The sequence below is a fragment of the Mytilus edulis genome, chromosome 4, assembly GCF_963676685.1.
Source record: "Mytilus edulis chromosome 4, xbMytEdul2.2, whole genome shotgun sequence".
Lineage (NCBI taxonomy): Eukaryota > Metazoa > Mollusca > Bivalvia > Mytilida > Mytilidae > Mytilus > Mytilus edulis.
The window spans coordinates 78,676,243-78,703,998 of NC_092347.1; the positions used below are offsets into that span (position 1 = coordinate 78,676,243).

At 31.8% G+C, this 27,756-nt stretch overlaps 1 protein-coding gene across 1 annotated transcript; it reads left to right on the forward strand.

Moving 5' to 3' along the window:
• Window positions 1–10,278: 10,278 nt before the first annotated feature.
• On the forward strand, window positions 10,279–11,615 carry LOC139520617 (uncharacterized). Its single transcript, XM_071313435.1, has 2 exons — window positions 10,279–10,328; window positions 11,054–11,615. The coding sequence occupies exon 2, from the start codon at window positions 11,060–11,062 to the stop codon at window positions 11,507–11,509; it is 450 nt and encodes a 149-aa protein (XP_071169536.1). The 5' UTR covers window positions 10,279–10,328; window positions 11,054–11,059; the 3' UTR covers window positions 11,510–11,615.
• Window positions 11,616–27,756: the final 16,141 nt, after the last annotated feature.

Genomic DNA, 27,756 nt, shown 5'->3' on the forward strand with positions numbered 1-27,756 from the left:
TACATCAATATAGCTATGAAAAAAATAACATACAAATTATACATATAAGTATTGAAAAGAAAATGATTAATCTAACAAGACCCTCGAAGTATATTTGAATTATTTGGAAATTATTGCAATATAGTAACCACTATATCTTATTCTGCTGGTCCAACAAACCAGTTGAGCTTTTGATATCACAACGTACTTTTGATGGTTGTTTTGGTGTTATAGAATTAAAATTATTTAAAAAATACTGAGAGATTGTTATTTACTGTACCCTAATAAATTTAAATAAATTGCATTAAGTAGCAGAAACTTGAACGGTTTTAACGTTGACGTTAAAACACTCATTCTAAAAAAAAACTCGATGCTTTCAAGAAAAGAAAAACAATAAATTGATACGAACATTTATTAATAAATACATGAATAAAAGTAATATAATTTGATATAGATAAATATAGATGCAAAAGCAGTAACAGATTGTATATCTCTATATTTAACTATAATATCTTATCATGTGTTCATGTAAAGTAATTTTTTTTCTAAATCATATTAAAACTGTACATTTTATTGATTAGTACAGTGTCTATTTCTAAGCATCAATGTTTTCTTTTAGAATTATATCATTTCTATTGAAAGGTTATTAAATTTTTCCGCGAGTTAACATTATGAAAATATTTGAAAAAAATGCATAAATTGGTTTGTTTATATCCGGGGAACACATACTAACATGTCTTGCATGACATAACAAGATATTTCATGAAACAGTCAAGAGAAACCATTGAAAATGTGCGAACACTGCAACAATTCAAAGACAGTAGACAAACTTCATGTGTACTTTGAAATGATCGCTTCAAGCAATTTATAAAAATGGCTAATGAAATCAATCATTCGACAAACAAATCAATCATCAACAGTGTTATTTTAATGCCTAAACTTCGATAGTAGAGGAGCTTTATGTTTTCGGTCTATGCATCCGTTCGTACGCTCGTATGTCCCGCTTAAGGTTTAAACTTTTGTCAAGGTAGTTTTTGATGAACTTGAAGTCCAATCAACTTGAAACTTAGTACACATATCCCCTTTAATATGATCTTTCTAATTTTAATGCCAAATGAAAGTGTGATCCATAAATTCAACATCCACTAAACATAGAAAATAAAAGTGCAAGAGGGGCATTCAAGTACTATGAACATATTTTTGTTTATCAAATGTTTCATTCTGGTCGTTTCTAGAACGAAGCAATAGTCCATATAATTTTAAAATCTTATCGTTATCGACAGGGTTAGCCACACAGTCGACAAATGGTTTGGGTTTAATGCAATGTTGATTGGAATATTTGTTTTAGATGCTAAACATTTCGTGTTGTTAATCTTTAGTCTTCTATGTTGAGTCTAGTGTAGTATTAGTTGTCTGTTTGTCTTATTCCTTTTTAGGCATGGTGTTGTCAGTTTACAGTTTACCTGTGAGTGTTAATGTCCATCTGGTATCTTTCGCCGCTCTTCTAGATATTCACATAAGGATGTATAGGTGTGTGGTGTAGATGTGTAAATTTTTGAAGTGTTAGGGGTTCAAACATTAACATTAAACGTTAGGGGGAAAATCATAACAAAATTTGTTTTTGTTATTTTTATGCATAGGTTCCGCGTTCAAATACTGTATAAATTTTGAATTGACAATTTAATGTCTATAAAGACGTCTGTCATACTTGAGTTGGTTAAATGAATGTTTCATAACGCTCACTATTGGCTTTAAAATTGTCTTCAATTTGTGAAATCAGCAATCACCGACGCTACCATTTGAATAGCTGCTGGTTGTGTTGTTAAACAGGAGAGGGTATTGAAACAACCTACACAATGTTTTGTATCACCTCTTTATCGTCTGTACGTAATTATTTCGGATCTGTTTTCGTCCTTTTAATCTGTTATTATGTATTTAAGAGTCTATAACATTCTTGCATAAAAGTCGCCTTTTATGTCAAAGTTTTAAACTATCCGATAAGGGGATAGATGTACATTAGCTGTTTCTTTTATGATTGTTTCCCCCAAAAGTTTACAAATTAGACTCAACATGTGAAATTATAAAAAGACAAACGCACCTTATATGTATAGGGCTTCATTTTGTTTTTGTATTTGTTGTCCGTGAAGAAAATTTTCGATTGTTAGCTGTATTTGGCAAAACTTTTACGAACTTTTGGTCCTCAATGCTCTTCAACTTCGTACTCTATTTGGCCTTTTAAAAATCTTTTGATTCGAGCGTCACTGATGAGTCTTTTGTAGACAAAACGCGCGTCTGGCGTAAATATAAAATTTCAATCCTGGTATCTATGATGAGTTTATTTGTTACATTTCTGTAGGTAAACATCTGGTGTTCTTGCCGGTTATATGGTTTGTTAACGAATTAATAGAGAATTTACGGTCACCGTAGGTTAATACCTTTGGTAATGTCTTAAAGTTCTACCATAGTCAACTACCTGATAGTTTGTTTCGCCTTATCACAGACTACAATTACGATCATTCAAAGTTAAATTTATTAAGCGAAAAGTACAAATGTTACAAGAGGTAAAGGAACAGATAATTCCACCGGAGTACCTTCAGTTGGGTAGGATGTGTGTTGCTGAACTTTTAGTTTGCTATGCATTGTTTAAACAAATAATGTTTTCTACTTTTCGTCAATGTTTAATCTTTCTTTTATTTTTGGCTAGTAATTTCACTTTTGTTTAAAAGGACTAGTTTTTCGATGAGTGGTCTGCATCTTCTTTATTTCAGAAATTAATTATGAGTACAGTCGCTATGAACATTGTTCTCTATCCGGGTTTTGTTTTCTCCTTTTGAGGGGTAGTGTATTTGTTTAATATATGTTTTCTTTTCACCTACTTTCATTTACGAAATAGTAATATCGTATGGATCAGAGAAAGTACATTGAAAAGGATGAAAATAAGTTAAAATGATAAGGGACATAAACTAAATAAAATTAAAAATACAAAAAATGGGAAAAGAAAACGAAGAAATTGTTCATGATAATTGAATATAAACCTTTCTGTCAATTTGAAGACGGTTTCGTTTGTCAATTCTTCGCCGATGTTTTTTAAGGAAAAAAGGACAATTACTAGTGAATATGTGATTTCAATGATCAATTACAGCACACACAATAGTAAAAACAATAGACGAAAACAATTGATTTTGTAATCTATAATATTTAAAATCTCATGTTAATTACATCAGCGCTTTGCACCATTAGTTCGTCTGTCCCACGTTGTTACTCAAAGTGATAATCTTATGACACATATCTAACGGCACAAAGTTAAAGATCTGATTTTAATTTGTTTTTAATTATTTTTGACAATGAAAGTTCAGACTTTTTAAACGTGACGGATGATGAAATGGAGATCAAGAGAATGATTTACAAACCACTCGTTTTTGTCATTCAAAAGTTCGTTATATGTAGATACCTTATGGGGATGGAAGACTGTTTACAAAGGTCATTGATGTAGGTTTATTGTCTTTCTTTATAACAACTCAAGTTTAAAAGAAGAAAGAAACAAACCGAAGAAAAGCATTTACAGGAAATAATATAAGAAACAAAAATGTCGCAAAGAACGAAATATTTATCTTACGTACACAACTTCAAAATATCATTTAAAGCAAATGAAACGAAAAAGTAAAATTAAAATCATAAATACTGAACTCCGAGGAAAATTCAAAACGGAAAGTCCCTAATCAAATGGCAAAAATCAAACGACAAAACACATAAAACGAATGAACAATAACTGTCATATTCCGGACTTTGCACAGGCATTTTCAAATGTAGACAATGACCACTATGATCAAATGACTATGTATATCAATTTATCTTACCATGCCTTCTTTTACGTCTCATGCCCGTCTGATTCGATGATTAAGCAACTTGATTATATTGTGTATTGTTTTCGGCAATTAACATTGCGAATTCAATTTTTTCCCTTTGAAATTGATTATCTTTATTTGTAAACTAGATAAAAAAAAAACAGATTTAAATAAAGGCAATAGTAGTATACCCTTTTCAATTGTCACAATTTGATTGAGCGAAAGCATTTATCCGAATTACAAAGTAGAACCGTAGAAAACATTTCAACTATACATAAGAGGAAAACAACGGGATATCAATATCACCTACACCAAAACCAAACGGCAACAAACATGGAACCATTTGATAATAACCTCATCTCTTTCTCAAACAGGACAAATATGTTCGAAAAAAGAAAAAAAAACTGTAAATTATAATCCTGGGGCCTGGTTTTCGAAAGTATCTTACGACTAAGACATGTCGTGTGATGGTCTTAGGACATGTCATAGTCGTAAGATATGTTTTCGAAAGTGTCCCAAGTGAAGATTTGGCATAACTTTTGTCGTAAACTTAAGACCCCTCGCGACATGACTTATGATGGTCTTATGATTGTGAACTAAAAGTATAATTTTTTGTCATGTATTATTTTATGTTAATTGCAATTAAAATATTTGTTGTGTTTCTCAGTTAGCTAAATAGTAAAGATTTTATTTTTCTCAACTACGTGAATTAAAATTTGAATCTCCTGGGACATACGTTTTTGGAATTCTTTTCTAACTCATGGTTTTGTATAAGAAATATACATATTATTTCGTTCCCAGATATTTAATAGTACTATATTAACGTATGTGCACGGGCATTTCGTTAAGCGGGTTCTCGATGTACCGAATCTAAAAAGTATTCACAGTTAAATAACAATGCATGTATGATAATCCACGAAAGCGAAGTTCAAGATTTATTGTCCAAGATTTATTATATATTACATACTAAATTTAAACAAAATTATCAACTCATATTCAATTCCTTTTTGTAAAAACATTCATGTTCATTATAATGAAAAAATAAAATATTCGTAAATACTAAGAATGGTTATAATTAATATGTTCATACTTTTCATCTTCATTTTTATATTTGTAACACTCAGAGACGTGTCTTCCCGCTCAAACGTGTCCGATTCCCCCAAACGTGTCTACTTTGACGTCACTAAACTGCAAAAAATGTCTAGTTGTAAAACAGCGTCAAAGTTTGTCATTTGTATAAACGCCCAAACGTGTCCATTAAAAAAAAAACCCACCCAAACGTGTCCAATCCCCAAAATGTGTCCATAATTTTTTTTACTGGAATTATCATTCGTGTCAATATCATTTATACGTGAAGATAATAAATCAGACACCTCGTGAAGGGAGAATGTCACATTTTCTGAGCGTTTTTCTTACTGAAGTCATAAAAAAGTTTTTACTAACTCTTAATTTTTTTGATTAAAATCCCAACTAGTTTTAATCCCTAATAACCGTTAGAATTAAGGTCTTATTTTAAATTTCCGATATGATAAAAGAAACTATCTATATTTTAGATAAGAAGATAGATGTGGTATGATTTCAAATGACGAGGAAATTAACAGCTACTAGTATAGGTAATCGTATGACATTCAACAATGAGCAAAGCCGTTTCCGCATATTCAGCTATAAAAGGCCCCGAAATGACAAATGTATTTTATTGCTAACATGATATCTTTCAAATAATTCTTTAAATATTTGGCACTTGACTTTATGTCTCTTGTTCGTGTGTCTTTATTGATGTTCGAAACTTAAAATTTATTGAAAAACCTGATTCCCAGTTTATGATCTAAACTATCAGAACTGTTGAAAGAAAGGAAGACAATTCTGCTGGATTAAGATAAAATGCATCAACGGAGTTTACTAGTACAAAGTAATTTACATATTAAACGATTAATTCAACAGTACAATAATTATGTTCGATCTAAATGAGCATGCAATACTTGCAACTGGACAATAATCAATTTCAGTCAAAAGTCAATTCATATGTTACGGATTGAATTTGCAATATTTTTTACTGGCATTGAACAAACTAATGCTAATAAATGCCCACTTCATCAACTTTGTCCCCCATCACATAATTACATAACGTTATTGATTTGGGACATGCATGTATTAGCGCTAAAAGACGTGAGGCGTTCTGGCGTGTAATAATGGACACGTTTTGGCGAATATCAATTATCGGACACGTTTGGGGTTATGAAATCGGACACGTTTGGGAAATATTGAATATTACGGACACGTTTGGGGAGAATACACACGTTTGGGGGAATCGGACACGTTTGGGAGTGTTACATATTTATCACTTTTTAATCATTATTTAAAATAATCAAATGTTCACTTATGACAGTCATAAGAGCATCATAGCAATGACTCTCTTAAGACACTTTGATTTACATCCTATGACATATTATATGATAGTCATAAGATGATCATAAACTATGTTCTAAGATATATCTTATGACATATCTTATGATACTTTCGAAAACCAGGCCCCTGGTACCTTTGATAACTATTTACACCACTGAGTCGATGCTGGAAGACGTTTCGTCCCGAGTCTATCACTAGCCTAGTAGTTAGCACTTCGGTGTTGACATGAATATCAATTATATGGTCATTTTTATTAATTTCCTGTTATAAAACTTTGAATTTTTCGAAAAACTAAGGATTTTCTTATCCAAGGAATAGATTGCCTTAGCCGTATTTGGCACAATATTTTTGAATTTTAGGTCCCCAATGCTGTTCAACTTTGTACTTGTTTGACTATTTTGATCTTAGCGTTTCTGGTGAGTTTTGTGTAGACGAAACGCGCGTCTGGCGTATTAAATTATAAACCTGGCACCTTTTATATAACTATATACATGTCATGCGTTAAGTACACTTTTATTTATCTTCATAATGAATTCTCAAAGCAGAATGTCTAAATGTAACAATAACAAAATCAACTGGAAGCAATGGTATATATATTGATTTTATTATTCAATTTTGGTCGATAAAGAACTGACATCAAGCATCACGTTAATTATCAAAGCGCTGAGCCATAAAGTAAAAGTTAAAATCGGCTATGAATTAAAGATTTATTAAATGTTAAATGAGCAGATAGAGATAATACAAACCCAGATGGAACAGTTTCAAAAGTCTTTCGGATACAGAACTACTTAGAATGTTTCAAAATGCGCCTGTCCCAAGTCAGGAGCCTCTGGCCTTTGTTAATCTTGTTTTATTTTTAATTTTAGTTTCTTGTATACAATTTGGAGTTTAGTATGGCGTTCATTATCACTGAACTAGTATATATATTTGTTTAGGGGCCAGCTGAAGGACGCCTCTGGGTTCGGGAATTTCTCGCTGCATTGAAGACCTGTTGGTGACCTTCTGATGTTGTCTGTTCTGTGGTCGGGTTGTTGTCTCTTTGACACATTCCTCATTTCCATTCTCAATTTTATAAGGTGTATTTTAATCAATCTCAAACAACCTTGTAGTGTGTGGGATTTATATAATTTATGTCTGAATATGTTGTTTTTGTTGATGAATATGTTAAGTGTGTTTCAAATTGTTTAAAGTTATAAGGATGACATATAGATAACTCCTGTTTGACATATATGGTAAACGTGTTTTCCAACAAAAAAATGTAAGTGCAAATGGGTTTATTCTTGTTTCTTCTTCTTTTAAATGTCCTTAGTCTAGTACATATTATATGTAAATAAATATCAAACTGAAACAATGTGCTTTATACTGTCCATAAAAAAATGCAAGTACAGTAACTTGTGAATGCTTATCAAAAATTTAAAATGATCCATCATGACTTTGCTGTAATTTATCTTGTAAAAATATACGATACAAAATGAAGACTACTTAGCGATTGTTGTTCAATCCTGAAATAAAGTTCAACCGCTATTCAATACAATAAAAGTTTTGTGTTATTTTTTGGTGTGTTTCTCTGTAATTAATGTTCTTTTTTATTTATTTGTATTGTATTCCTGTTGTCACTTTAGTGTTATATTTAACATTTCCATTAAAGTGAGAGTTTTGGCTATCCACAAAACCAGGTTAGACGCAGCATTTGTTTCTTAAAATGTCTTGTACCAAGTGAGGAAAACCCGGGTATGTTTTTTCTCATTTGATTTATGAATTTCGAACAGCGGTATACTACTGTATTTGAAGCAATGAAAACACATTTTTATTTTGGCATTGCACATTTAATAGTCTTCTAGAACTGTTTCTGACGTGTCTTTATGAAATCATAGTTATTTTCACCTGGAAGTGTGAAGTAAGAAACGTAATTTTTGAAATAAAGAATGTCAAAATTTTAGTGAAGTGAGATATAACAACTAAACTTGAAAAAACTCGACCAGAGAAATGAGAAGTGTCAATTTGGACGAAGGACAATAGAAATTAAAAAAAATGCCCTTTAAATATTGTGCTAAAACGGACTCATCGTTATCAGGCATTTTTTCGATCTTTCATCCTACAGTTTGCGACTATTAAACTCCTCTAAAAACCACCCTGGGAGATTTTTTTTTTTTTTTTTTCCATTTTTTCGTCAAAATATATAACAAGAACGTTTGTTATGTAAATGTTTACGTCAAATAGCAGAACTCCTATGATGTAAATTAACATCAAACAATAACCTTGATGTACATAATATTTTTATAATTTATGTTTGAATATGTGTCTTTTTATAAATATGTTAGATTTTTCTCAAATTGTTTTTAAAATTAATATGCAATATAAATCATTCTTGTCATACATAGTTTTTGCTAAATACATTTCTAATTTCATTGCACTTTTTCTTGAACAAATAATACTCGACTAACATTTACCAAAAAAAATCATTTTTAATGTCCCTTCGTATCATACGACTATCTAGTACCATCATACCATACAAAAGTATACCATCTGTTCTATCTTTTTCAATACCCCATTTTCCAATAGCATCCTTCACCCCATGATCTACTTTTCAGAACATATGTACCGTTGTTTTGTAATTAACTATCAAATATTCGTATATATATATTTGTATATGTTCTATGTTAAAAAGAATGTATATATATAAAAAGAAGATGTGGTATGATTGCCAATGAGACAACTCTCCACAAGAGACTTACATGACTCAGAAATTAACAACTATAGGTCACCGTACTGCCTTCAACAATGATCAAAGCCCATATCGCATAGTCAGCTATAAGAGGCCCCGAAATGACAATGTAAAACAATTCAAACAAGAACACTAATGGCCTTATTTACTAGTATATATATAATGAACGCAACACAAATATGTAACACAAACAAACGACAACCACTGAATTACAGGCTCCTGACTTGGAACAGGCACATACATACATAATGTGGCGGGATTGAACATGTTAAACATATAGTCAATATCAGATGCAAAATCACAATCAATACAAGAAGGTTTGAAGAAAACAATCAACGCAAGATACGTGTCTTTAAGGGGAAATGTAAGGAGATAAACTCTGATATGTATTTTAATTACAAAATTAGAAAATATATTTTATTGGTTGCTTGACCTGCATTGTGCAAAGACAAAAAAAGCAAAAACTTATATAAATTTTATAATGTGCTCCGAAATGGTCAGCAGAAACTGCTCAACCACATCATCGTGTTGGAAATGTAAGTATAAACTCTGTATTAAGTCTAATTCAATAGATCACATTCGGAGAAAACGAGGACGGGATAGTGGTACAATGATTGAAAGATATCAGTGGTCACGTCATCTGTGAAACTATCAATATTTTTAATTTTCTTTGTAGAGTTTGTCCTTCCTTCCTTCCTTCGTTTTTTTTTCCTCTCATTTAGAGTTCTCCATATGTAGGTGCGTTGGAATATAAATGATAACCGACATGCTCAATGCACGTGATATACAGCATTGTTGATAATAAATTGCAAACAATTTTTGTTTTTTATTTTCGTTCTACCTTAAAAAAAAAATATTTAAAAATATGCGTTTTCAGCAAAATTTCATAATAAAATATATTTTAATTTGCAAAGCAACAGCAAAAAGAGTGAACAACGACATACAAGTATTGTATAAGTTTATATGTCAAAATAAATTGAACATATTAAACTGTGTCACTTAGAAAAAGTGAAATTTCTTTGTCTGTCTGGTAATCAGTCAATGTACTTAAGGTTTATAGTTGTGATGTCATAAAAACCTCTAAAGTAATTCATAATCCAGTAGAAAATGCTGTTGTCGAACCCAATACTTACTGATATAACAATGGAAATATATTGTAAATCATGTTGATAAATGATGTTTTAATGCGTGGTTATTTTCAAAGTGTTTTTTAACATCATTTAAGGAATAAAAAAAATGATAAACAGTTTGTATTTTTTGTTAATTTTTTTACTGTTTGACGAATTAACCATATTAATCTCCATCTTGCGGTTCATCCTAAGGTATATAAACCACTCATAACACTGTATCTGTACAATTCGACACATCAAAAGGTAGGTTAGCTATCCTGTATTCTGCTTAAACACCTTTGGTTTACTCTCAATTTCGTTTAACATTAAGGAGGGGTAAGAGTTATACGTTTCAAGTAGAAAATAATCCTTTTGGGGCCTTTAATTATAACTCTTTTTTCGGAGTAACATTTCGTGACAATTTCTCGTATTTTTTCATTTAATGTTGGGGGTAGATGATGTCATCATTTGATTTTTCGTTATGGATGATAATGATTGGTGACTGCTTAAGAGCTTCAATCTTATTATTTTAATCTTGGAAGATTACTAAGACTTTTATATCAAACTTGTTGTTTTTACCCGCCCCATTCTTTATGTGCCTGTGAAGAGCCTGTAATTCATTTTGTAATAGGTAATGTCCGTTTTATTTGTTTTTCGTAAATTTTATTGTTATGAATAAAGACATTTGTTTTCTCGAAAGAATTATTTCAAATTCTTGTCCAATCCATTTTATACTTGACTGAATGGTAAAGGTGGAACAGTTTCTTATAACTGTTAATATCTTTGCACTAACACTCTATTCGAGCTGCATGACAGCCGCCATGCTTACCGTAACCTCAATGCGAATTGACAGATGAGCCAATAATTGACTTTAAGCACTCTGCTCTTTCTAAAATTATATTAGTAGTCTTTTTAAAATCTTTAAAAAAGATGATAATTTGATTTGCACATTTTACTTGTTTAAATTGACATATTTATGATATTTTTAGGGAAAAATGAAGCTCACTATTGCTCTCGTTGTACTATTATCAGCCGTATGCATTAATGCCCATGCACCATGTTATGGTAAGGGCTGTGGATATGGACGTGGAGGCTATGATGGCGGATATTATGGCGGATATGGTGGATTAGGAGGTTTGGGCGGTTATGGTGGATTAGGAGGTTTGGGCTATGGTGGATTAGGCGGTTTAGTCAGCTATGGCGGTTATGGCGGAGGATTTGATGGTTATGGTGGAGGATATGGTTATGGTAAAGGGTATGGCGGAGGATATGGTGGATTAGGAGGTTTCGGCGGCTATGGTGGATTAGGAGGTTTGGGCTATGGTGGATTAGGTGGTTTAGTCAGCTATGGCGGTTATGGATTAGGTAGATATGGTAGTGGATATGGATTAGGTGGATATGGCGGAGGATATAGTGCAGGATATGGTGGTGGAAAGAAATACTAAGATCTTCTTTTCTCGAAATGACAAAACGGACATGAAATTATGTTGTAATCCTTATACATATTTCTGTAGATATTATACTGCAATAAAGATATAACCCGCAAAATGGTATAGTGCTTACTGATCTTTACTATTACATAAAATTAGCAAACACCCTGCATTTTAAACATTTTTGTATATGATGAAGTTTTATCTGCACTAGAACACACTCGCGAAATCGCGGGCATATACAGCTTGTGAACTGTTTTAGGATGACTTTTTGTAAAAGATATTTTGTATGGAGAATTTCATAACTTGAAAGGTATCAAAAGCCCTCTCCCTTTTTCCAAAGTCCGATATTTGTTTCCTTTCTGTTTAGTTTAATTATTTTCGTGTTTCTGACCTCAGACTAAAATTATTCTTCTCCTTTGCTACAATGTATCTTTTGGTAAAAGTCAAATTAAATTAAAATTTTGCACCGCTTCAAACATGAAATAAACGTAACTGCTTATATATAGACCATTATTAGTCTAATAAAATATGCTTCTAGAACAATCCATCAGTGCTTTCTTATTAAATGCAAATGGTAGGATATGTATCTTGTATAAATGACTAAGATCGACTAAGGCTAATTGGAGGGGTGGTCGGAGGGGTTCTCAGATCCCGAAATCCCGGGCTTAAAACATGAAATCCCGAGATGCAAAATTTAAAGAAATTGTTTGGCTCTACAACTATTTTTATCTGAGCGTCACTGATGAGTCTTATGTAGACGAAACGCGCGTCTGTCGTATACAATTATAATCCTGGTACCTTTGATAACTATTTACACCACTGGGTCGATGCCACTGCTGGTGGACGTTTCGTCCCCAAGGGTATCACCAGCCCAGTAGTCAGCATTTCGGTGTCGACATGAATATCAATTATATGTTTTTTTTATAAATTTTCTGTTAGAAAACTTTTGATTTTTCCAAAAACTAAGGATTTTCTTATCCCAGGAACAGATTACCTTAGCCGTATTTGGTAAAACATTTTTGAATTTTGGGTCCTCAATGCTTTTCAACTTTGTACTTGTTTGGCTTTACAACTATGTTGATCTGAGCGTCACTTGTGAGTCTTATGTAGACGAAACGCACGTCTGGCGTATACAATTATAATCTTGGTACCTTTGATAATTATAGATATATTGTATTTACATTCGTATTTTTTAGTTTAACTTTTGTGAGTAAATATATGAAACTTTTAAGAACAGGGTCGACCTTTTTACAATAAAATATACAAAGGAAAATAAGTAAAACACACAAAAAACAAATTGAAATGAAAAATTGATCAAAGGAAAACAAATAAAAAAATTATAGTTCCTAATGAAATTTGAATTATTTAAGATAGGTATCATAGTTATATATTATTGTTTAGAAGTTTAATATGATTTTCACCTTAGTCTCATCTGCGATATCGAGATAACAAATATGAAGAAAGGTCCCCTTTTTGAATGGTTCCTCGCTAAAATCCTACTTTTGATTTTGAATGTTTATGCTTTATCAATTAGAAATCACAATAACAAAAAGAAATTAAGCAAAAATATATTTGCTTTTAAGATTGAATGTTAGCCAATAAAGGACTAAAATCAAGCAGTGATAAACTGTTTAGTAAAAGTATAAAACGATCTTTATTTGAAGAATGATTAATATTCAAAGTAAAATAAGCACGTATAGATGAATAAAAACGATGTAACCACTGTAAGAGTTATTCCTTATACAGAAGAAGACTAAATAATAAACTGTTTATTAATAAAACTTAGAATTAAACATCCTCAGGACTTTTTTCCCTTGGGAAAGATTACCTGAACTGTAAAAACATTTCGGGTGTTTTGGTTGTTATTAATCTCAAACTTTGTTCTTGCTGGTGAGTCTTTGGTATCCGAAACGCACATCTGGGATCGAAATTCATATAGTGACATCTATGTCAAAGAATGTCTCGTCATTTTTCTTTAAAATTTCACCTGAAGGTACCAATACCTTGTTGATGATTTAATCAGTATCCACTTCACAAATAATACACGATGGTCTTGAAGTATAGATTCTGGGTACTGACGTTATTTATCATTTTGATAACGTGTAATACTATTCTTTTATTTGTCTTTATGAATATTATTATAACTGTTTGGTCTGATTTATTTACTTGATATCCATTTGACTTGGCTATGTACTTGTATACCTCCTGTCATTGTGTTCTATTATACATATGACGTGGATCTGTACTCATACATCCCGTTGTTGTGCTATTGTAAAACATTTGTATTTTTTTGTCTTTCAGTTTTGCTTATATGCTTGGTCTATATGCCAATTTGTGCTTCTTTGTAACATATTTGTTTGTTTTTATTGTGATTAAGATTATAACACAATGTTGACTGATTTACCCCTATTCGTAACATTTTTACTTTGTATGTCTGTTTGTTTTGTTCACACATCGTTGTCAATATAATAGAATGTGATGCGACGATCATACAAGTGACAGTTTAAGCTAGCTTTAAAACCAGTTTTATATATCATTTTCTACATAACGAAATGCTTGTATCAATTCAGGAATATGACAATTGTAATCTATTCATTTGATCTGTTTGAGATTATAACTTTTTCTTTTGATTAGGGAATTTCCTTTTTGAATTTTCCTCGGGATTTAGTATTTCCGTGATTTTACTTTTTATATGACAGTTCCTAAGTTTCAAGTAAAGCTACCTCGCTATTCTTTTGCTTCTTTGCTACAACATACCTTATCGGTATTAAGAATTCTTTGACACCTGAACCGATATTTTATAAATCTCAAATTTGAACTTTTTACAACAATTTGGAAGTGAGAAATAATATATCGAAACTGAAACAAGTCGACTAGAGAAATAGGAAACGTCAATTTGGACGTAGGAAATTAAAAATTTACAAAAAAATCAATTGCGTATATTGCGTAAAATCTGACATTATCAGGCCTTTTTACGACACTTTACCGTTTGCTACTCTATACTTCTTAAACTTGGAAATGTGACATCAGATTGGTTTCCTATTCTTATTTCGTCAAAATTTATAACACGAACGTTTCTTATGTAAAACATTTACGTCACATAGCAAAAACTCCGATGATGTAATTAAGCATCCAACAATAACCTTGATCTACATAAGTTTCTAATAATTTATGTTTGAAGATGTGGTTTTTGATGAATATGTTAATTTTTTCTCAAATTGTTTCAAGCATTAATATGCAAAATCATTCTTGCCATATATATTTTTTGCTAAATAAATTTCTTATTTCATCGCACTTTTTCTTGAACAAATTCTTTGACACCTGGACCGATATTTTATGACATAAGACATCTTGACGTTATAAAACAATTATTTTTTTTACAGACGCTCGTTTCGTCTACATGAGACTCATCAGTGACGGTCAGATCAAATTAATTATAAAGACAAACAAATACAAAGAGCATTGAGGACCCAAAATTCCGAGAGAAAAAAAATGTGCAAAATACGGCTAAGGTAATCTTTACCTGGAATAAGAAAATTGTTAGCTTTTCTAAAAAAAAATCAAAGTTTTGTTTACAGGAAAGTTTTGACGTTTGTAATGTACAATAATGACCAACAAACAAATAGTGATAAGGTGTATTTTAATCAATCACCAACAACCTTGCAGTGTGTGGGATTTATGTAACTTATGTTTGAATATTTTGTTTTTGTTGATGAATATGTTAAATGTGTTCCAAATTGATTAAAGCAATAAGAATAACAAATAAATCACTCCTGTTTGACATATATGAGAAACGTGTTTTTCCAAAAAATATCTGTAAGTGCAAATAGTTTTATTCTTCTTTTTCTTCTTCTTTTAAGTGTTAGACTAGTACATGTTATATAGTAATAGATGTGGAAGTGAAATGGTGTGCTATATATTGTCGACAGAAAATAACGAGTTCAGTAACTTGTGAATGATTATCAAAATTTTGAAAAGATCCATCATGACTATGGTGTAATTTACCTTGAAGAGATATCTGATATATGATTAAGACTATTTAGCAACTGTCGGTGCAATTCTTAAATAAAGTTTAACCGCTATTTATTACAATAAAAGTTTAGTATTACTTTTTCCAACGGAAAAGGTATGAAAGTAAGGCTATGTTGGTTTTTTTTACTTTCTTTTTATGACGTCAAAAAATTGCGGATGTGATAAATGACGGACCGGACTCATATCTATAAAATGTATTTCAAACAAACAAGTAAAAAGTAGAATCACAGAAATACTGAATTCCGAGGAAAATTCAAAAAGGAAAGTCCGTAATTAAATGGCAACATCAAAAGCTCAAACATATCAAACGAATGGATAACAACTGTCATATTCCTTGATATGTGAATAGTTTATATCAATCATATTTTGATTTGTTGGTAGTTTTTTTCATGAATACATATGTTTTGTCCATATTTTCTTAAAATCCAGAACTGTAATAACTTACAGACTCGTCGTAGGATAATCATTGATCTATACTTTTATCAGATTGTTTTATATTTTTCTTATTTCTATATTTTGACTTCTAATATATATCTATTACGCGTCATTTCTTATAAAAAAAAACGGAATTGATTATTCTGACTTTGTGTATACAGTAGACATGTTAACACATCCTTGCATAATCAATTGACAGTATATATATATATATGGTTGTTAAAATTATTGTTTTAGTCAAAAGTAAAATCTCAAAAATACTGAAGATCGAGGAAAATTCAAAACGAAAGGTCCCTAATCAAATGCAAAAAAATGATAGAACACATCAAACGAATGGACAGCATCTGTCATATTCCTGAATTGATACAGGCATTTCAAATGTAAAAATATGGTGCATTGAACCTGGTTCTTCAGCGCTAAACCTCTCACTAGTATGCCATCCGTATCAAATTTCATTATATTTACAACGATGCGTGAACAAAACAGACATAATAGGTAAAATAGTCAAATATGGGTACAGTATTAATCACTGTGTCACAATCTCAACACAAACTAATATTTAACAAAAAAGCACTAAAAGCATCTATAAAATTTATAACCACATGCATTGATTGCTTCGCGTGTTTGATGTCATTAAATGTAAACGTCACATATGAAGAAATATAAAATATTATTACCGTTCAGTGTTTTTTTTTAAACAAAAATATAATTTCACATATGGAATTGTGGTATACAGGGTTAAAACAATCAAAAGTATGTTAAAACTAATTTCAGAAACAGACCGAGATTCAAAATCATCCAGAAGTTTTTTTTATAATTTTTAAGAATCCACATATGGTTAATACTGCTTCTCGAGTAAAACAGTTTTGTCGTTCAAAGTATTTTCAACTTTATAGAACAATACAAATAGTGACATATAATAAAACAGTAACACATTGGCGGGATCTTTAGAAGTACAGAGTCGCTTCATATGAACCAAAGAAACACAAAAAGTGGCACCTACAAAACACACCAGCAAAAATGAAAGATAGTACAAACACAATGACGGGATGTATAAGTACTGAGCCACGTCAAATGATTATCACAGAACACAGACCAAACAGTAAAAGTAATATTATTGTATAGCAATATAATATTTCCCACAGAAAGTAACCAAAAGTTAGCGTACAATAAATTCTAATATTCTAATATATTTTACAAGACATTACCTCTTTTGCATATTCTGTCTTCTTAACAATAAAAATCTGTATTGGAATAGGAAAATCTTTAAGAGCAGAAATGAGACAATTATAACAAAATGTATTAAACTGATCAGGCGGAGCTTCCGTTTCAATTTTGAAGTGATCAGTCTATTTGAAGAAGTGTGATAAAGATGATAGCCGTTGCCGTATTACGGATTTCTTATCACCTATCAGTGTTATCATAACAGTATAAAATAACTACATATTATGCAGATTTACAAGAAAATCAACGGCCGTGTCTCATTATCTATTTTGTGAAAACACCTATAGATTTTACATATTTTAACCAGATCAATGACCATAACAGAGAGACGAAAGATACCAGAGGGACAGTCAAACGCATAGAATAAAAATAAAATGACAAACCCATGGCTAAAAAAAGACAAACAAACAAATAATAGTACAGAAGACACAGCATAGAAATCTTAAGACTAAGCAACACGAATATTACCAAAATCTGGGGGAGGGGGTGATTTTCGGAAGGCTAAGCAGATCCTGCTCCACATGTGGCACCCGTCGTGTTGCTTATGTTTTTACAACTCCGGTAAATAGTCTAATTCGGTAGGTCACATTCGTGAAAAGAGAAGGGTATTTGTAGTAACGACATAAGGAACATATCCGATATCATCTTTGAAACGGTTATTCCAAAACGGTCAACCAACTCGTGATGTCGTCCGTAAAATTTGCGAAGGAATGATTTCAAATTCACCATTTATAACTCTTAGTTTAATGGATTCCTTGTGAGCAGCATCCTGTTTCAAGGAAATCATAAAAGGTAATACAAGCCCGAGATTATCGTATTAATTGGGAGATATATACTCCGTCTGCAGGCGATTCTGGAATGTTGCTAGATAGAAATGGAAAATTCACAATTAGGAAGATGAAATCATCTCTTTTATCGTAAAGTTTTGTTTTCAACCCACCCTCATTGACACTTCATTGATGAGTTTATCCCAAAACACCTGTTTATAGATGAACTGATCTTTAATAAGCGAACTGGCTAAACTCCTCCCCGTCAAGTGAAATAAACAAGTATTATCAAATACATTAAAAAGTTTAATGATTTCTTTTTAAAGTAGCTTCTTTTTCAAGAAATTTCAGTGAAAGAGATAGAAAGAAGGGAAAACCAACATAATTGTTTGTTATTAAATTGCTTATTCCCATTTAACCAAATATCATATTGCATTGAGTAACTAGGAAGATTTTGATGTATCTTTAAATGACTGCCATCTTTTATTGATTAAGTTCTTGCTTATTTCACAGCAAATCTTAAAAACCCATACAGTTAGAAAATACCACCATTTACAAAAAGATAACTTATTTTACATGTTCTATATCGTTGTGTTGCTAATGTAAATATGAACCCTGTAATAATAAGTCTAATTCATTAGATCATATTCGGAAAAGTTCATTTTCTCCGAATATGATCTAATGAATTAGACTTACAGAAGACGAGATTGTGGTACAATGATTAAACCATATCAGTTGTCACGTCATCGGTGAAGCAAATATTCCATAACGACCAACTCGCGATGCTACATACTAGCAAACGTTATAGATACGACGGTAGAAGTCGTTTGATTTAGTGTTCCTACTTTTTTTTTTTAAATTCAAGTGGTTTTATTCTAATTGTCGGGGAAGGTATCATCACAAAGTTTCTAATTTCTATGTTTATCGATTTTGATTCAAGCAACAATTTAGTTACATCGAACTTCAGTTGCGTTGATTGATAAAGTCTCGTGTTTGATTTTGTCATTTTTTTTTAACATTCTCCCTTTTAAAATTACCTCAGAAGTTTGCTACTAGTATACTTTTTTGTATTGATGTTTATTCTTACCAATTGAAATATATATTTATTTGCATAATACAACCCCAGATGACAAGCTCGCAATTAAAAGACACCAAATTTACAGTTCTAAAACTTAAAAATAAAACCCATTCTTTATAACAAAACCCACTGTAAAAATGAGGATACAAGTTGATAAAGGAACCTAGTATAAGAATGGGTTATATTTTAAATGGAATATTAGCAACAATTGATCTTAACTAATGCAGTGTTCAATTATTTCTGGTATCAACAAAAATTGGCAAATGTACACCCAAATGTGTATGTCTCAAATGAAGCGACATTCTGCTTTAAAAAAAAAATCAGTTAGAGCATAATAAAAAATTGCTATCTTTAATACTCTGTTTAATTTGAAAAAAAATTTGCGACAGAACAAAATATGCCAAAATATTAAAAAAAAAAAAAAGAATAAACAGCAGACTCAAAACAAGATGGGCGAAAAATCCAGAGAGACATTCAAACTCATAGATCGAAAATAAAATGACAACGCAAAGGCTAAAAACAGAAAAGGACAAACAGATTTTTTTTAATTATAGTACACATTAAGAATCAACATAGAAAACTGAATATTAAGAAACACGAACTGTGACGTGGAACAAAGCAAGTGAAGGTCATCGTAGATACTTGATCAATGACCCATGCAGGAAAGCCAGCTATAAATTATGACAATATATGAAACACGTCAAATAAAAATACCTGCATGACAAAAAAAAAAAACCAATGTAATAGATTGCAGTCAACGACACGTACTCGTTGTAAATTACTTTTTTTATGTGTAAATAAATTTCAGACTTGTATTCCTATGCTTCTATATAATGTATAAAAAAGAAAGAAAAAAAGAATAGAACCAATCAACCGTTCAAATGGTCTTTATAATAGAGGTTATTTAATTTAAATGTATAGTTACAATCGGTTTAAACTTTAAGGTCATAAAATTGTTCATCATATTTGGATGGATTCCCTATTCGTTACCTATTCCCTATTCCCTATTCGTTACCTATTCCCTATTCCATATTCGTTACCTATTCGTTACCTATTCCCTATTCCCTATTCGTTACCTATTCGTTACCTATTCCCTATTCCCTATTCGTTACCTATTCGTTACCTATTCGTTACCTTTTTCGAACACATTGTTACCACCAGAGACATGGACACAATTGAAAATCCTTTTCTAAAAGGTGCAACGTACAACAAACGTATTAAATAAAGGCAACAGAAGTATACCGCTGTTCAAAACTCATAAATCCATGGACAAAAAACAAAATCGGGGTAACAAACTAAAACCGAGGGAAACGCATTAAATATAAGAGGAGAACAACGACATAACACTAAAATGTAACACACATAGACAAAATCCCACGAGAATAACAAATATAACATATATATATAATATCAAAACCAAATACATGATAGATAGATAGAATTTGGGATAGACAAGTACCGTGACATGTCTTAGCGCAATGTGAATTTACACTCAAAAATAAGAGAAAACAAACGACACAACGTCATAATGTAATACACACAGAAACGAACTATAATATAACAATGGCCATATTCCTGACTTGGTACTGGGCATTTTTAAAGGAAAAAATGGTGGGTTGAACCTGGTTTTGTGGCATGCCAAACCTCGCACTTTTATGGCCATGTGAAATATAACACCAAAATGACAACACAGGACTACAATATAAATAAATTGGAGAACACAAATGACAAAGAATCACACGAACAACAGCCAACAAAAGGCAACAAGTTCAAAATTTTAATACGCCAGAAGTGTATTTTGTCCACACAAGACCTACGTGTGACGCCCAGATACAAAAGTTTGAAAGCCGAAACGAGTACAAAGTTGAACAGCATCGAGGACCAAAAGATCAAAAAGGTTGTGCCAAAAACGGCAAGGGTTTTCTGTTAGTTACCAGAAAATCCCTATAATTTAGAATAATTTATATTTTTGCAAACAGTAAATTTTATAAAATGAATATTCAAAAGATGTACATGATAAAACTGAAGTATTAACTAATTACAGGAAACAACTGAAATACATTTACATAACCAGACATTTGAAACACAAAAGTAGACACATCCGAATAAGTTTAAACCTCTACGCCAAGTTACGTCCTATTTGAAACTGAAAAATGACGAAAAAATGACGTCATTTGAATTTGTAAAACAGATCATCAAAAAATGAAAAATGACGTCACATAAGAATGAATAAGATAGAATTAGGATTGAATTAAGATTGTATATTTGAACTAAATACTGATATTGCATTTAATAACAAAGCACATTTTAATACTTATTAATATCAAACTAAGGTAGCAATTAACTATATTATTAAACTATGTCCGGTTTGTTTTGAATCTAACTATAAACTAAAATATCGTACTGATTACGTTGAACGAAATCAAATCTGATAAATGAAGGCGGTGATTAATTTTCTTTACCATAACACATAAATATAATAGAAAAGACGTCAACACATTTGACAAAATCCGATGAGAATTACAAATATAACATTAAACATTTAAACTAAATACATGAATTTGGGATAGACAAGTACCGTACCACGTCTTATAGTAATGCGAGTTCACACTCGGCAAAACAGTCACAATCGGGAATAAGTCACGTTTGGTAATTAAAAGATTAGACGACATTATGACAAAACACAATCTACCATGTGGTAAAAATGTCCTTAGCTAGTTTGGTCAACGACACATCGTATGGATCCACCAAATCGTGATGGTGTCCATAAAATTTACGGAGTGTCAATTCGTAAATTTTACGGACGCCATCACGAGTTGGTTGACCGTTATGAAATAACCGTTTCACAAATGATATCGGATATGTTCCTTACGTCGTAACTACAATCCCCTTCCCTTTCATGAATGTGACCTACCGAATTAGACTATTTACCGGATTTGTAATCACATAAACAACACGACGGGTGCCACATGTGGAGCAGGATCTGCTTACCCTTCCGGAGCACCTGAGATCACCCCTAGTTTTTGGTGGGGTTCGTGTTGTTTATTCTTTAGTTTTCTATGTTGTGTCATGTATACTATTGTTTTTCTGTTTGTCTTTTTTATTTTTAGCCATGGCGTTGTCAGTTTGTTTTAGATTTATGAGTTTGACTGTCCCTTTGGTATCTTTCGTCCCTCTTTTTTTTAATCTGTCCTCCTCATAACTTTGTTGGAGCAGTTTCTGCGTAAGGAGCACACTCCTGTATATGAAGTCCGTATAGTGTGAACAAGCACGAGAATAACGTATCAATTGTGATATGTAAACACCATACGAAGGGGCAGAGGGTATGTTACTGCTGAGAAATGGGAAATTGATAATTGGGAAGTTGAAATCGTTCCGTTTATCATAGATTTTCGTGTGGAGTCGTCCATCTACGTCAATATTGAGGAAAAGATCAAGGTATGAAGCAGTCCTTCTAGTATCAGTGGTATCCTTAATTTCAAGTTCACTTGGATATATGAGATGTAAGTATTGGCTGAAATATGGGTTATTCAATAATAGAACATCATCAATATATCGGAAAGTAAAATTAAAGAATTTCTCAAGGTGCTTTTTCTTTTTGTCTTTTAGAAGGTTCTGAATGAATTCTGCTTCATACGAGTACAAAAACAAATCAGCCAGTAGGGGTGCTCAATTAGTACCCATTGGAATACCGACTGTCTGTTGAAATATAAATCCTCCAAACTCAACAAATATATTGTCGATCAAAAAGTCCAGCATTTTGATAATATCATCTTCAGTATATTTTCTGGGAGATTCAGTGTGATTTTTCACAAAATATGAATTATTGTAACCCAAAACAAGAAATTTGTATCTACGATTTCCATTTTTATAGAAAAAGCTCTGTTTTATGAGATGGTGTAGTCGATCTTTCAACTGAGCATGGGGAATAGTAGTATATAGCGTAGAAAAATCAAAAGTTTTTATGTTGCTGCAAAATTGCAAAGATTGGGATTGAAGGTTAAGCAGTAGATCTTTCGAATTTTTGAGAATCCACATCTGGTTAACACCACTGGTAGAATATATCACCTCACAATATTTTTGAAGCCCATCTTTAACTGTCGAAAGAATAGTAGTCAGTACTTTAGAAAGATGTTTGGTCGAACATTTTGAAGACCCAGCTATGTATCGTTCTTTATATGGAGTTTTGTGTAATTTAGGTATCCAGTATAATGAAGGCAAGTTTTCTTCGTTTTCTTTGATGTTGATACCAAAAGAATGAAGGACAGGTTTAATGATTTTGTAAAATTTCGTCCTTGGTAAATGATGTTAAAGAATATTATTAGTTACATAGTGTGCTAGTGACCTAATACGGTATATATGGGGTCAGTAAATTCCATATGGGGTGAGAGCGAAGCTCGAATCCCCATATGGAATTTACTGACCCCATATATACCGTATTACGTCACTAGCACACTATGTAACGAATTTATCTTACCGACTATCTTAACGTGTGAAATTAAGGCTAGTGATTCTCAAAATGAACAAGTCTTCAATACTGTTAGCATTAAGAAGATACTTCCAGTGATCCTACAAAAAAAGATGCCAACAATAACGACTTGTAAGGTTTAAATGTGTTTTATGAATTTATTTTAATCTTAATCATCAATTTCTTCGTCTGTTGGAACTTTTTAGTTTTTTTTCTCAGTACCGTTTTGTTTTTATAAAGGGACATAACACCATTACTAACCGTGTATGAAATAAGCCCCGCCCCCTTCTTACCTAATATGGAATATAAAGGGACGTAACTCCACTACTAACCGTGTATGAGATAAGCCCCGCCTCCCTACTAACCTAATATCAAATATACACGGTTTGCACGCGGACGCTTTTAACCAATCATATTCCTGGAAATGTATAGGAGGTAAGATAAGTAGGATTACCAGTAGTTTTATCAATTCCAAGCTCTGTAGTGAGACATTGCAAATAATGTTTTTTACATATGAAGACAATGTTATTGGAGGCTTTATCTGCTGGAACAACGACATATTTGTCATGCAAAGAGGATAAAGCATCCACAACCTCCGGATTCTTGAAAAGGTTAGAAACTTTAGTACTCATATTACATCGTAGTTTTTGTATGCGCCTCTGAATGCATGATCGAATAGCTTTGATCCATTCAGACAAAGTGTCCAGTTCTGGTTCGTCTGGTTCGCGCTTTACCCATTTTCTTGCATAGTCCTCAACTGCATCCATCAGTAACTTGAAATTCTTTTTCCAGTTGATGGGCTGGGGGATTCTATATTTTGGTCCCTTGGCTAACAACTCTCTTAGTTGTTCATTGGCAACGATGCCAAGGTCTCCAGTAATAATATGACCAGCTGGACTGTAATTGTATTGTGACGATGCACATGAGCAATCAGGAAGCTTGGATTTTGTATCTTTGAGGTTAAAAGCCTCTAAAACTCTCTTGTGGTTGAAAATCTTGGATGCAATAGACTTGGTGTAAGTATAAGAAATAACAGGTGTAGCTTTATTTTTGAAGTAATCAGGTATAGTTTTTTGTACAGATTTTTGATGGAAAATATTGCTAATATTTACAGCATCTAAACCTTTATTGGCGAATTCTACCTTAAAAAAATAACGTTTTTCCTCACTATTGGATGTAGTAAATACGGGTTTGAATAGTCTATGGTTAGCAATGTCCATGATAATTGCAACTAATCTATACAAAACAGAACGAGAATCAGTAACGGAAGTATTTTGGGCATCTTGAAATAGTAAAGAAAGTTTTGACAATGGAATGGAGTATAATTTAGTTCTAATATGATGAATTCCTAAAGGTTTTTGAACAGACGTAAATAGACTATCAATTGTCACGGTGTGTACAGCAGGTGGTATATATTTTCTGTGACCATGACTTCTATTTCGTCGAGCAGAAGTATTAAACACTTGTAATGTTTTGACGGTACTACACCTGGGACTAGACAAAATACCTACACCATCAATTTTGTCATTGCATCCATAGGAAATGGCTGTTCCCAACTCTCTTATCCAAAAGTCTTCTCTTTGTAAACGATATGGTGTACTCAATATGGGGTTATTTGTTGGATTAAAAGCGAATAAGTAACGAATATTTAACAGGGTATTATCCGAGCGCTGGAACGGGTACATATGCGCTTATAGAGTTATATCACCTCTAAGAACCCAAATCTACCACCAGAGACAACAAAACAATTGAAAATCATGTTTTAAATGGTGCAACGTATGATACACGTATTATAAGCGAGTGATGGAACGAATTAAACAAGGTAATAGCATGCTCCGAAACGATGTACACCCTGCTAACATGTATAACCCCACCACATTATGATAGTATGTGCCTGTCCCTAGACAAGAGCCTGAAATTAAGTAGTTATCGTTTGTTTTTGTGTTACATATTTGTTTTCCGTTTATTTTTTTGTATATGAAATACGGCCGTTAGTTTTGTTGTTTGAATTGTTTGAGATTGTCATGTCTGGACCTTTTATAGGTGACTACACGGTTTGGTATATGCTCATTGTTGAAGGCCGTACAGTGACCTATAGTTGATAATTTCTGTGTCATTTGGTCTATTGTGGGGTGTTGTCTCATTAGCAATCATACCACATCTTCTTTTTTATACAAGCGCTAACACGGTGATTTCATCGCTTCGAACCAAGATCCATCTTCAAACATACGGACATAAAGTAGTTAAAAGGTAGAACGTATAAAAATCAAATAAGGAACAAATGAGTATCGAACATAAAGTAAAAGGATCGGTTGAGCACAAACACATATAAATAGGTCATAAAAAGATCATTTTACCTCAACAAATTTAGAACTATTACCAGATATAAGAGTATAAACAATTAAAAAGGAGGAAGGATATTAAAAATCGAATAAGTAACGAATAGGTAACGATAGGGAATAGGGAATAAGTAACGAATAGGTAACGAATAGGGAATAGGGAATAGGTAACGAATAGGTAACGAATAGGGAATAGGGAATAGGTAACGAATAGGTAACGAATAGGTAACGAATAGGGAATAGGGAATAAGTAACCAACTTGACGTCCATCATATTTGGATATTGCACCACAAGCCTTTTTAATTTTCAGTGTACATAGGTTATGAAGTATATATCTCCAATATACTACGCTTATAATGGCCTTTTGTTTACTTTCAAGATTTATTTCATATAATGTTACTGCTTATAAGGAAGCAGTTGCATTATGATTTCCACATGGCAGTGTTGATATAACATCACGAAAGTTTTACGGATACCAGGAAGATTGGCTGACCGTCAAGGAATGTTAGTGTCACTCGTGTAACACGAACTGTTCATCGATCTGAAGTACCTTTGTCACACCTGTTTGTTTTTTGTTTTTTTTTTATCATATTGCTCAAAATTTTTACTTTTCTTTATAGTGTTGGCCCTTACGTCGGTTTATTTGTTGTCTTGGTATTGTGTTTTTACATTAGATTTGTGACTTTTTACTCTTCCTACTTCCTATCTGAGTCCTCATTTAGAGTTCTCCATATGTAGGTGTTTATGAATATATAAGTGACAACAATAACCGTCATGCCCAATGCACGTGATTACAGCATTGTTGATGATAAATTACAAACATTTTTTTTATTTTCGTTCTACTATTAAAAGAATAAAATAAAATACAGTATATTCATTTTCAGCAAATTTAAAAAAAAAATATCAAGTTTTTAATTTGCAAAGCATAACGAGTGAGAATAACTACATACAAGTATGAGTATAGGTCTCAAAATCAATTGAACACATTAAAGCTTGTCACTTAGAAAAAGTGGAATTTCTTTTTCTGTCTGGTTATCAGTCATTGTACTTAAGGTTTATAGTTGTGGTGTCATAAAACCTCTATAAAAGTAATTCATAATCCAGTAGAACATTCTAGTAGCCGAACCCAATACTTACTGATATTACAATATATTGTAAATCATGTTGATAAATGATGTTTTAATGCGCGGTTATTTTTAAGATGTTTTTTTCACCATTAAAGATATAAAAATAAAATATAACAAATTGTATCTTTTTTGTGAAATTTTTACTGTTTGACGAATTAACCATATTAATCTCCATCTTGTGGTTCGTGCAAAGGTATATAAACAACTAATAACACTGTATCTGTACAATTCGACACATCCAAAGGTAAGTTAAATATCTTGTATCACGAAAATTAACTTATATACTTAACAGTGATTAACATTTTTTAGTTGCACATTTTTCAAATCATATTAAGATCAAATTCACCGTTTAAGACTAAAACCAATTTACTATTGTAGATTTGCATTTTAATTGGAAATCGTTTTGGAAATTATTTTTTGAATAATGAATTCAACAATTTTTACCGTTTATTATAATCAGAGCTTACAATTCTTTCTACTGCTCCCTTACTAGTTAACAATTTAAATTATGACTACCATGTCGATTTCAAATTAAGTATATGCATATTAATCATTCTATTTGAAATGCACAATGTCACAACTTGCCTCTCTCCTTTATTCAAATCAAGACATAGATTTTGCAATTTGTATTTGCCTTCAATATATTGTTATGTATAAAGAAAAATCAGAAAAATACTGAATTCCGAGGAAACTTCAAAACGGAATGTCAAAAATCAAAAGATCAAACAAATAAAAGGAACGTATATTTCTTTATTGTAAACAACGATTTGTATTTTTTACGTATCGTTT

What these genes read in the sequence shown, in the direction of transcription:
- LOC139520617 (XM_071313435.1), top strand. Translation starts at nt 11,060, where the DNA reads ATGAAGCTCACTATTGCTCTCGTTGTACTATTATCAGCCGTATGCATT.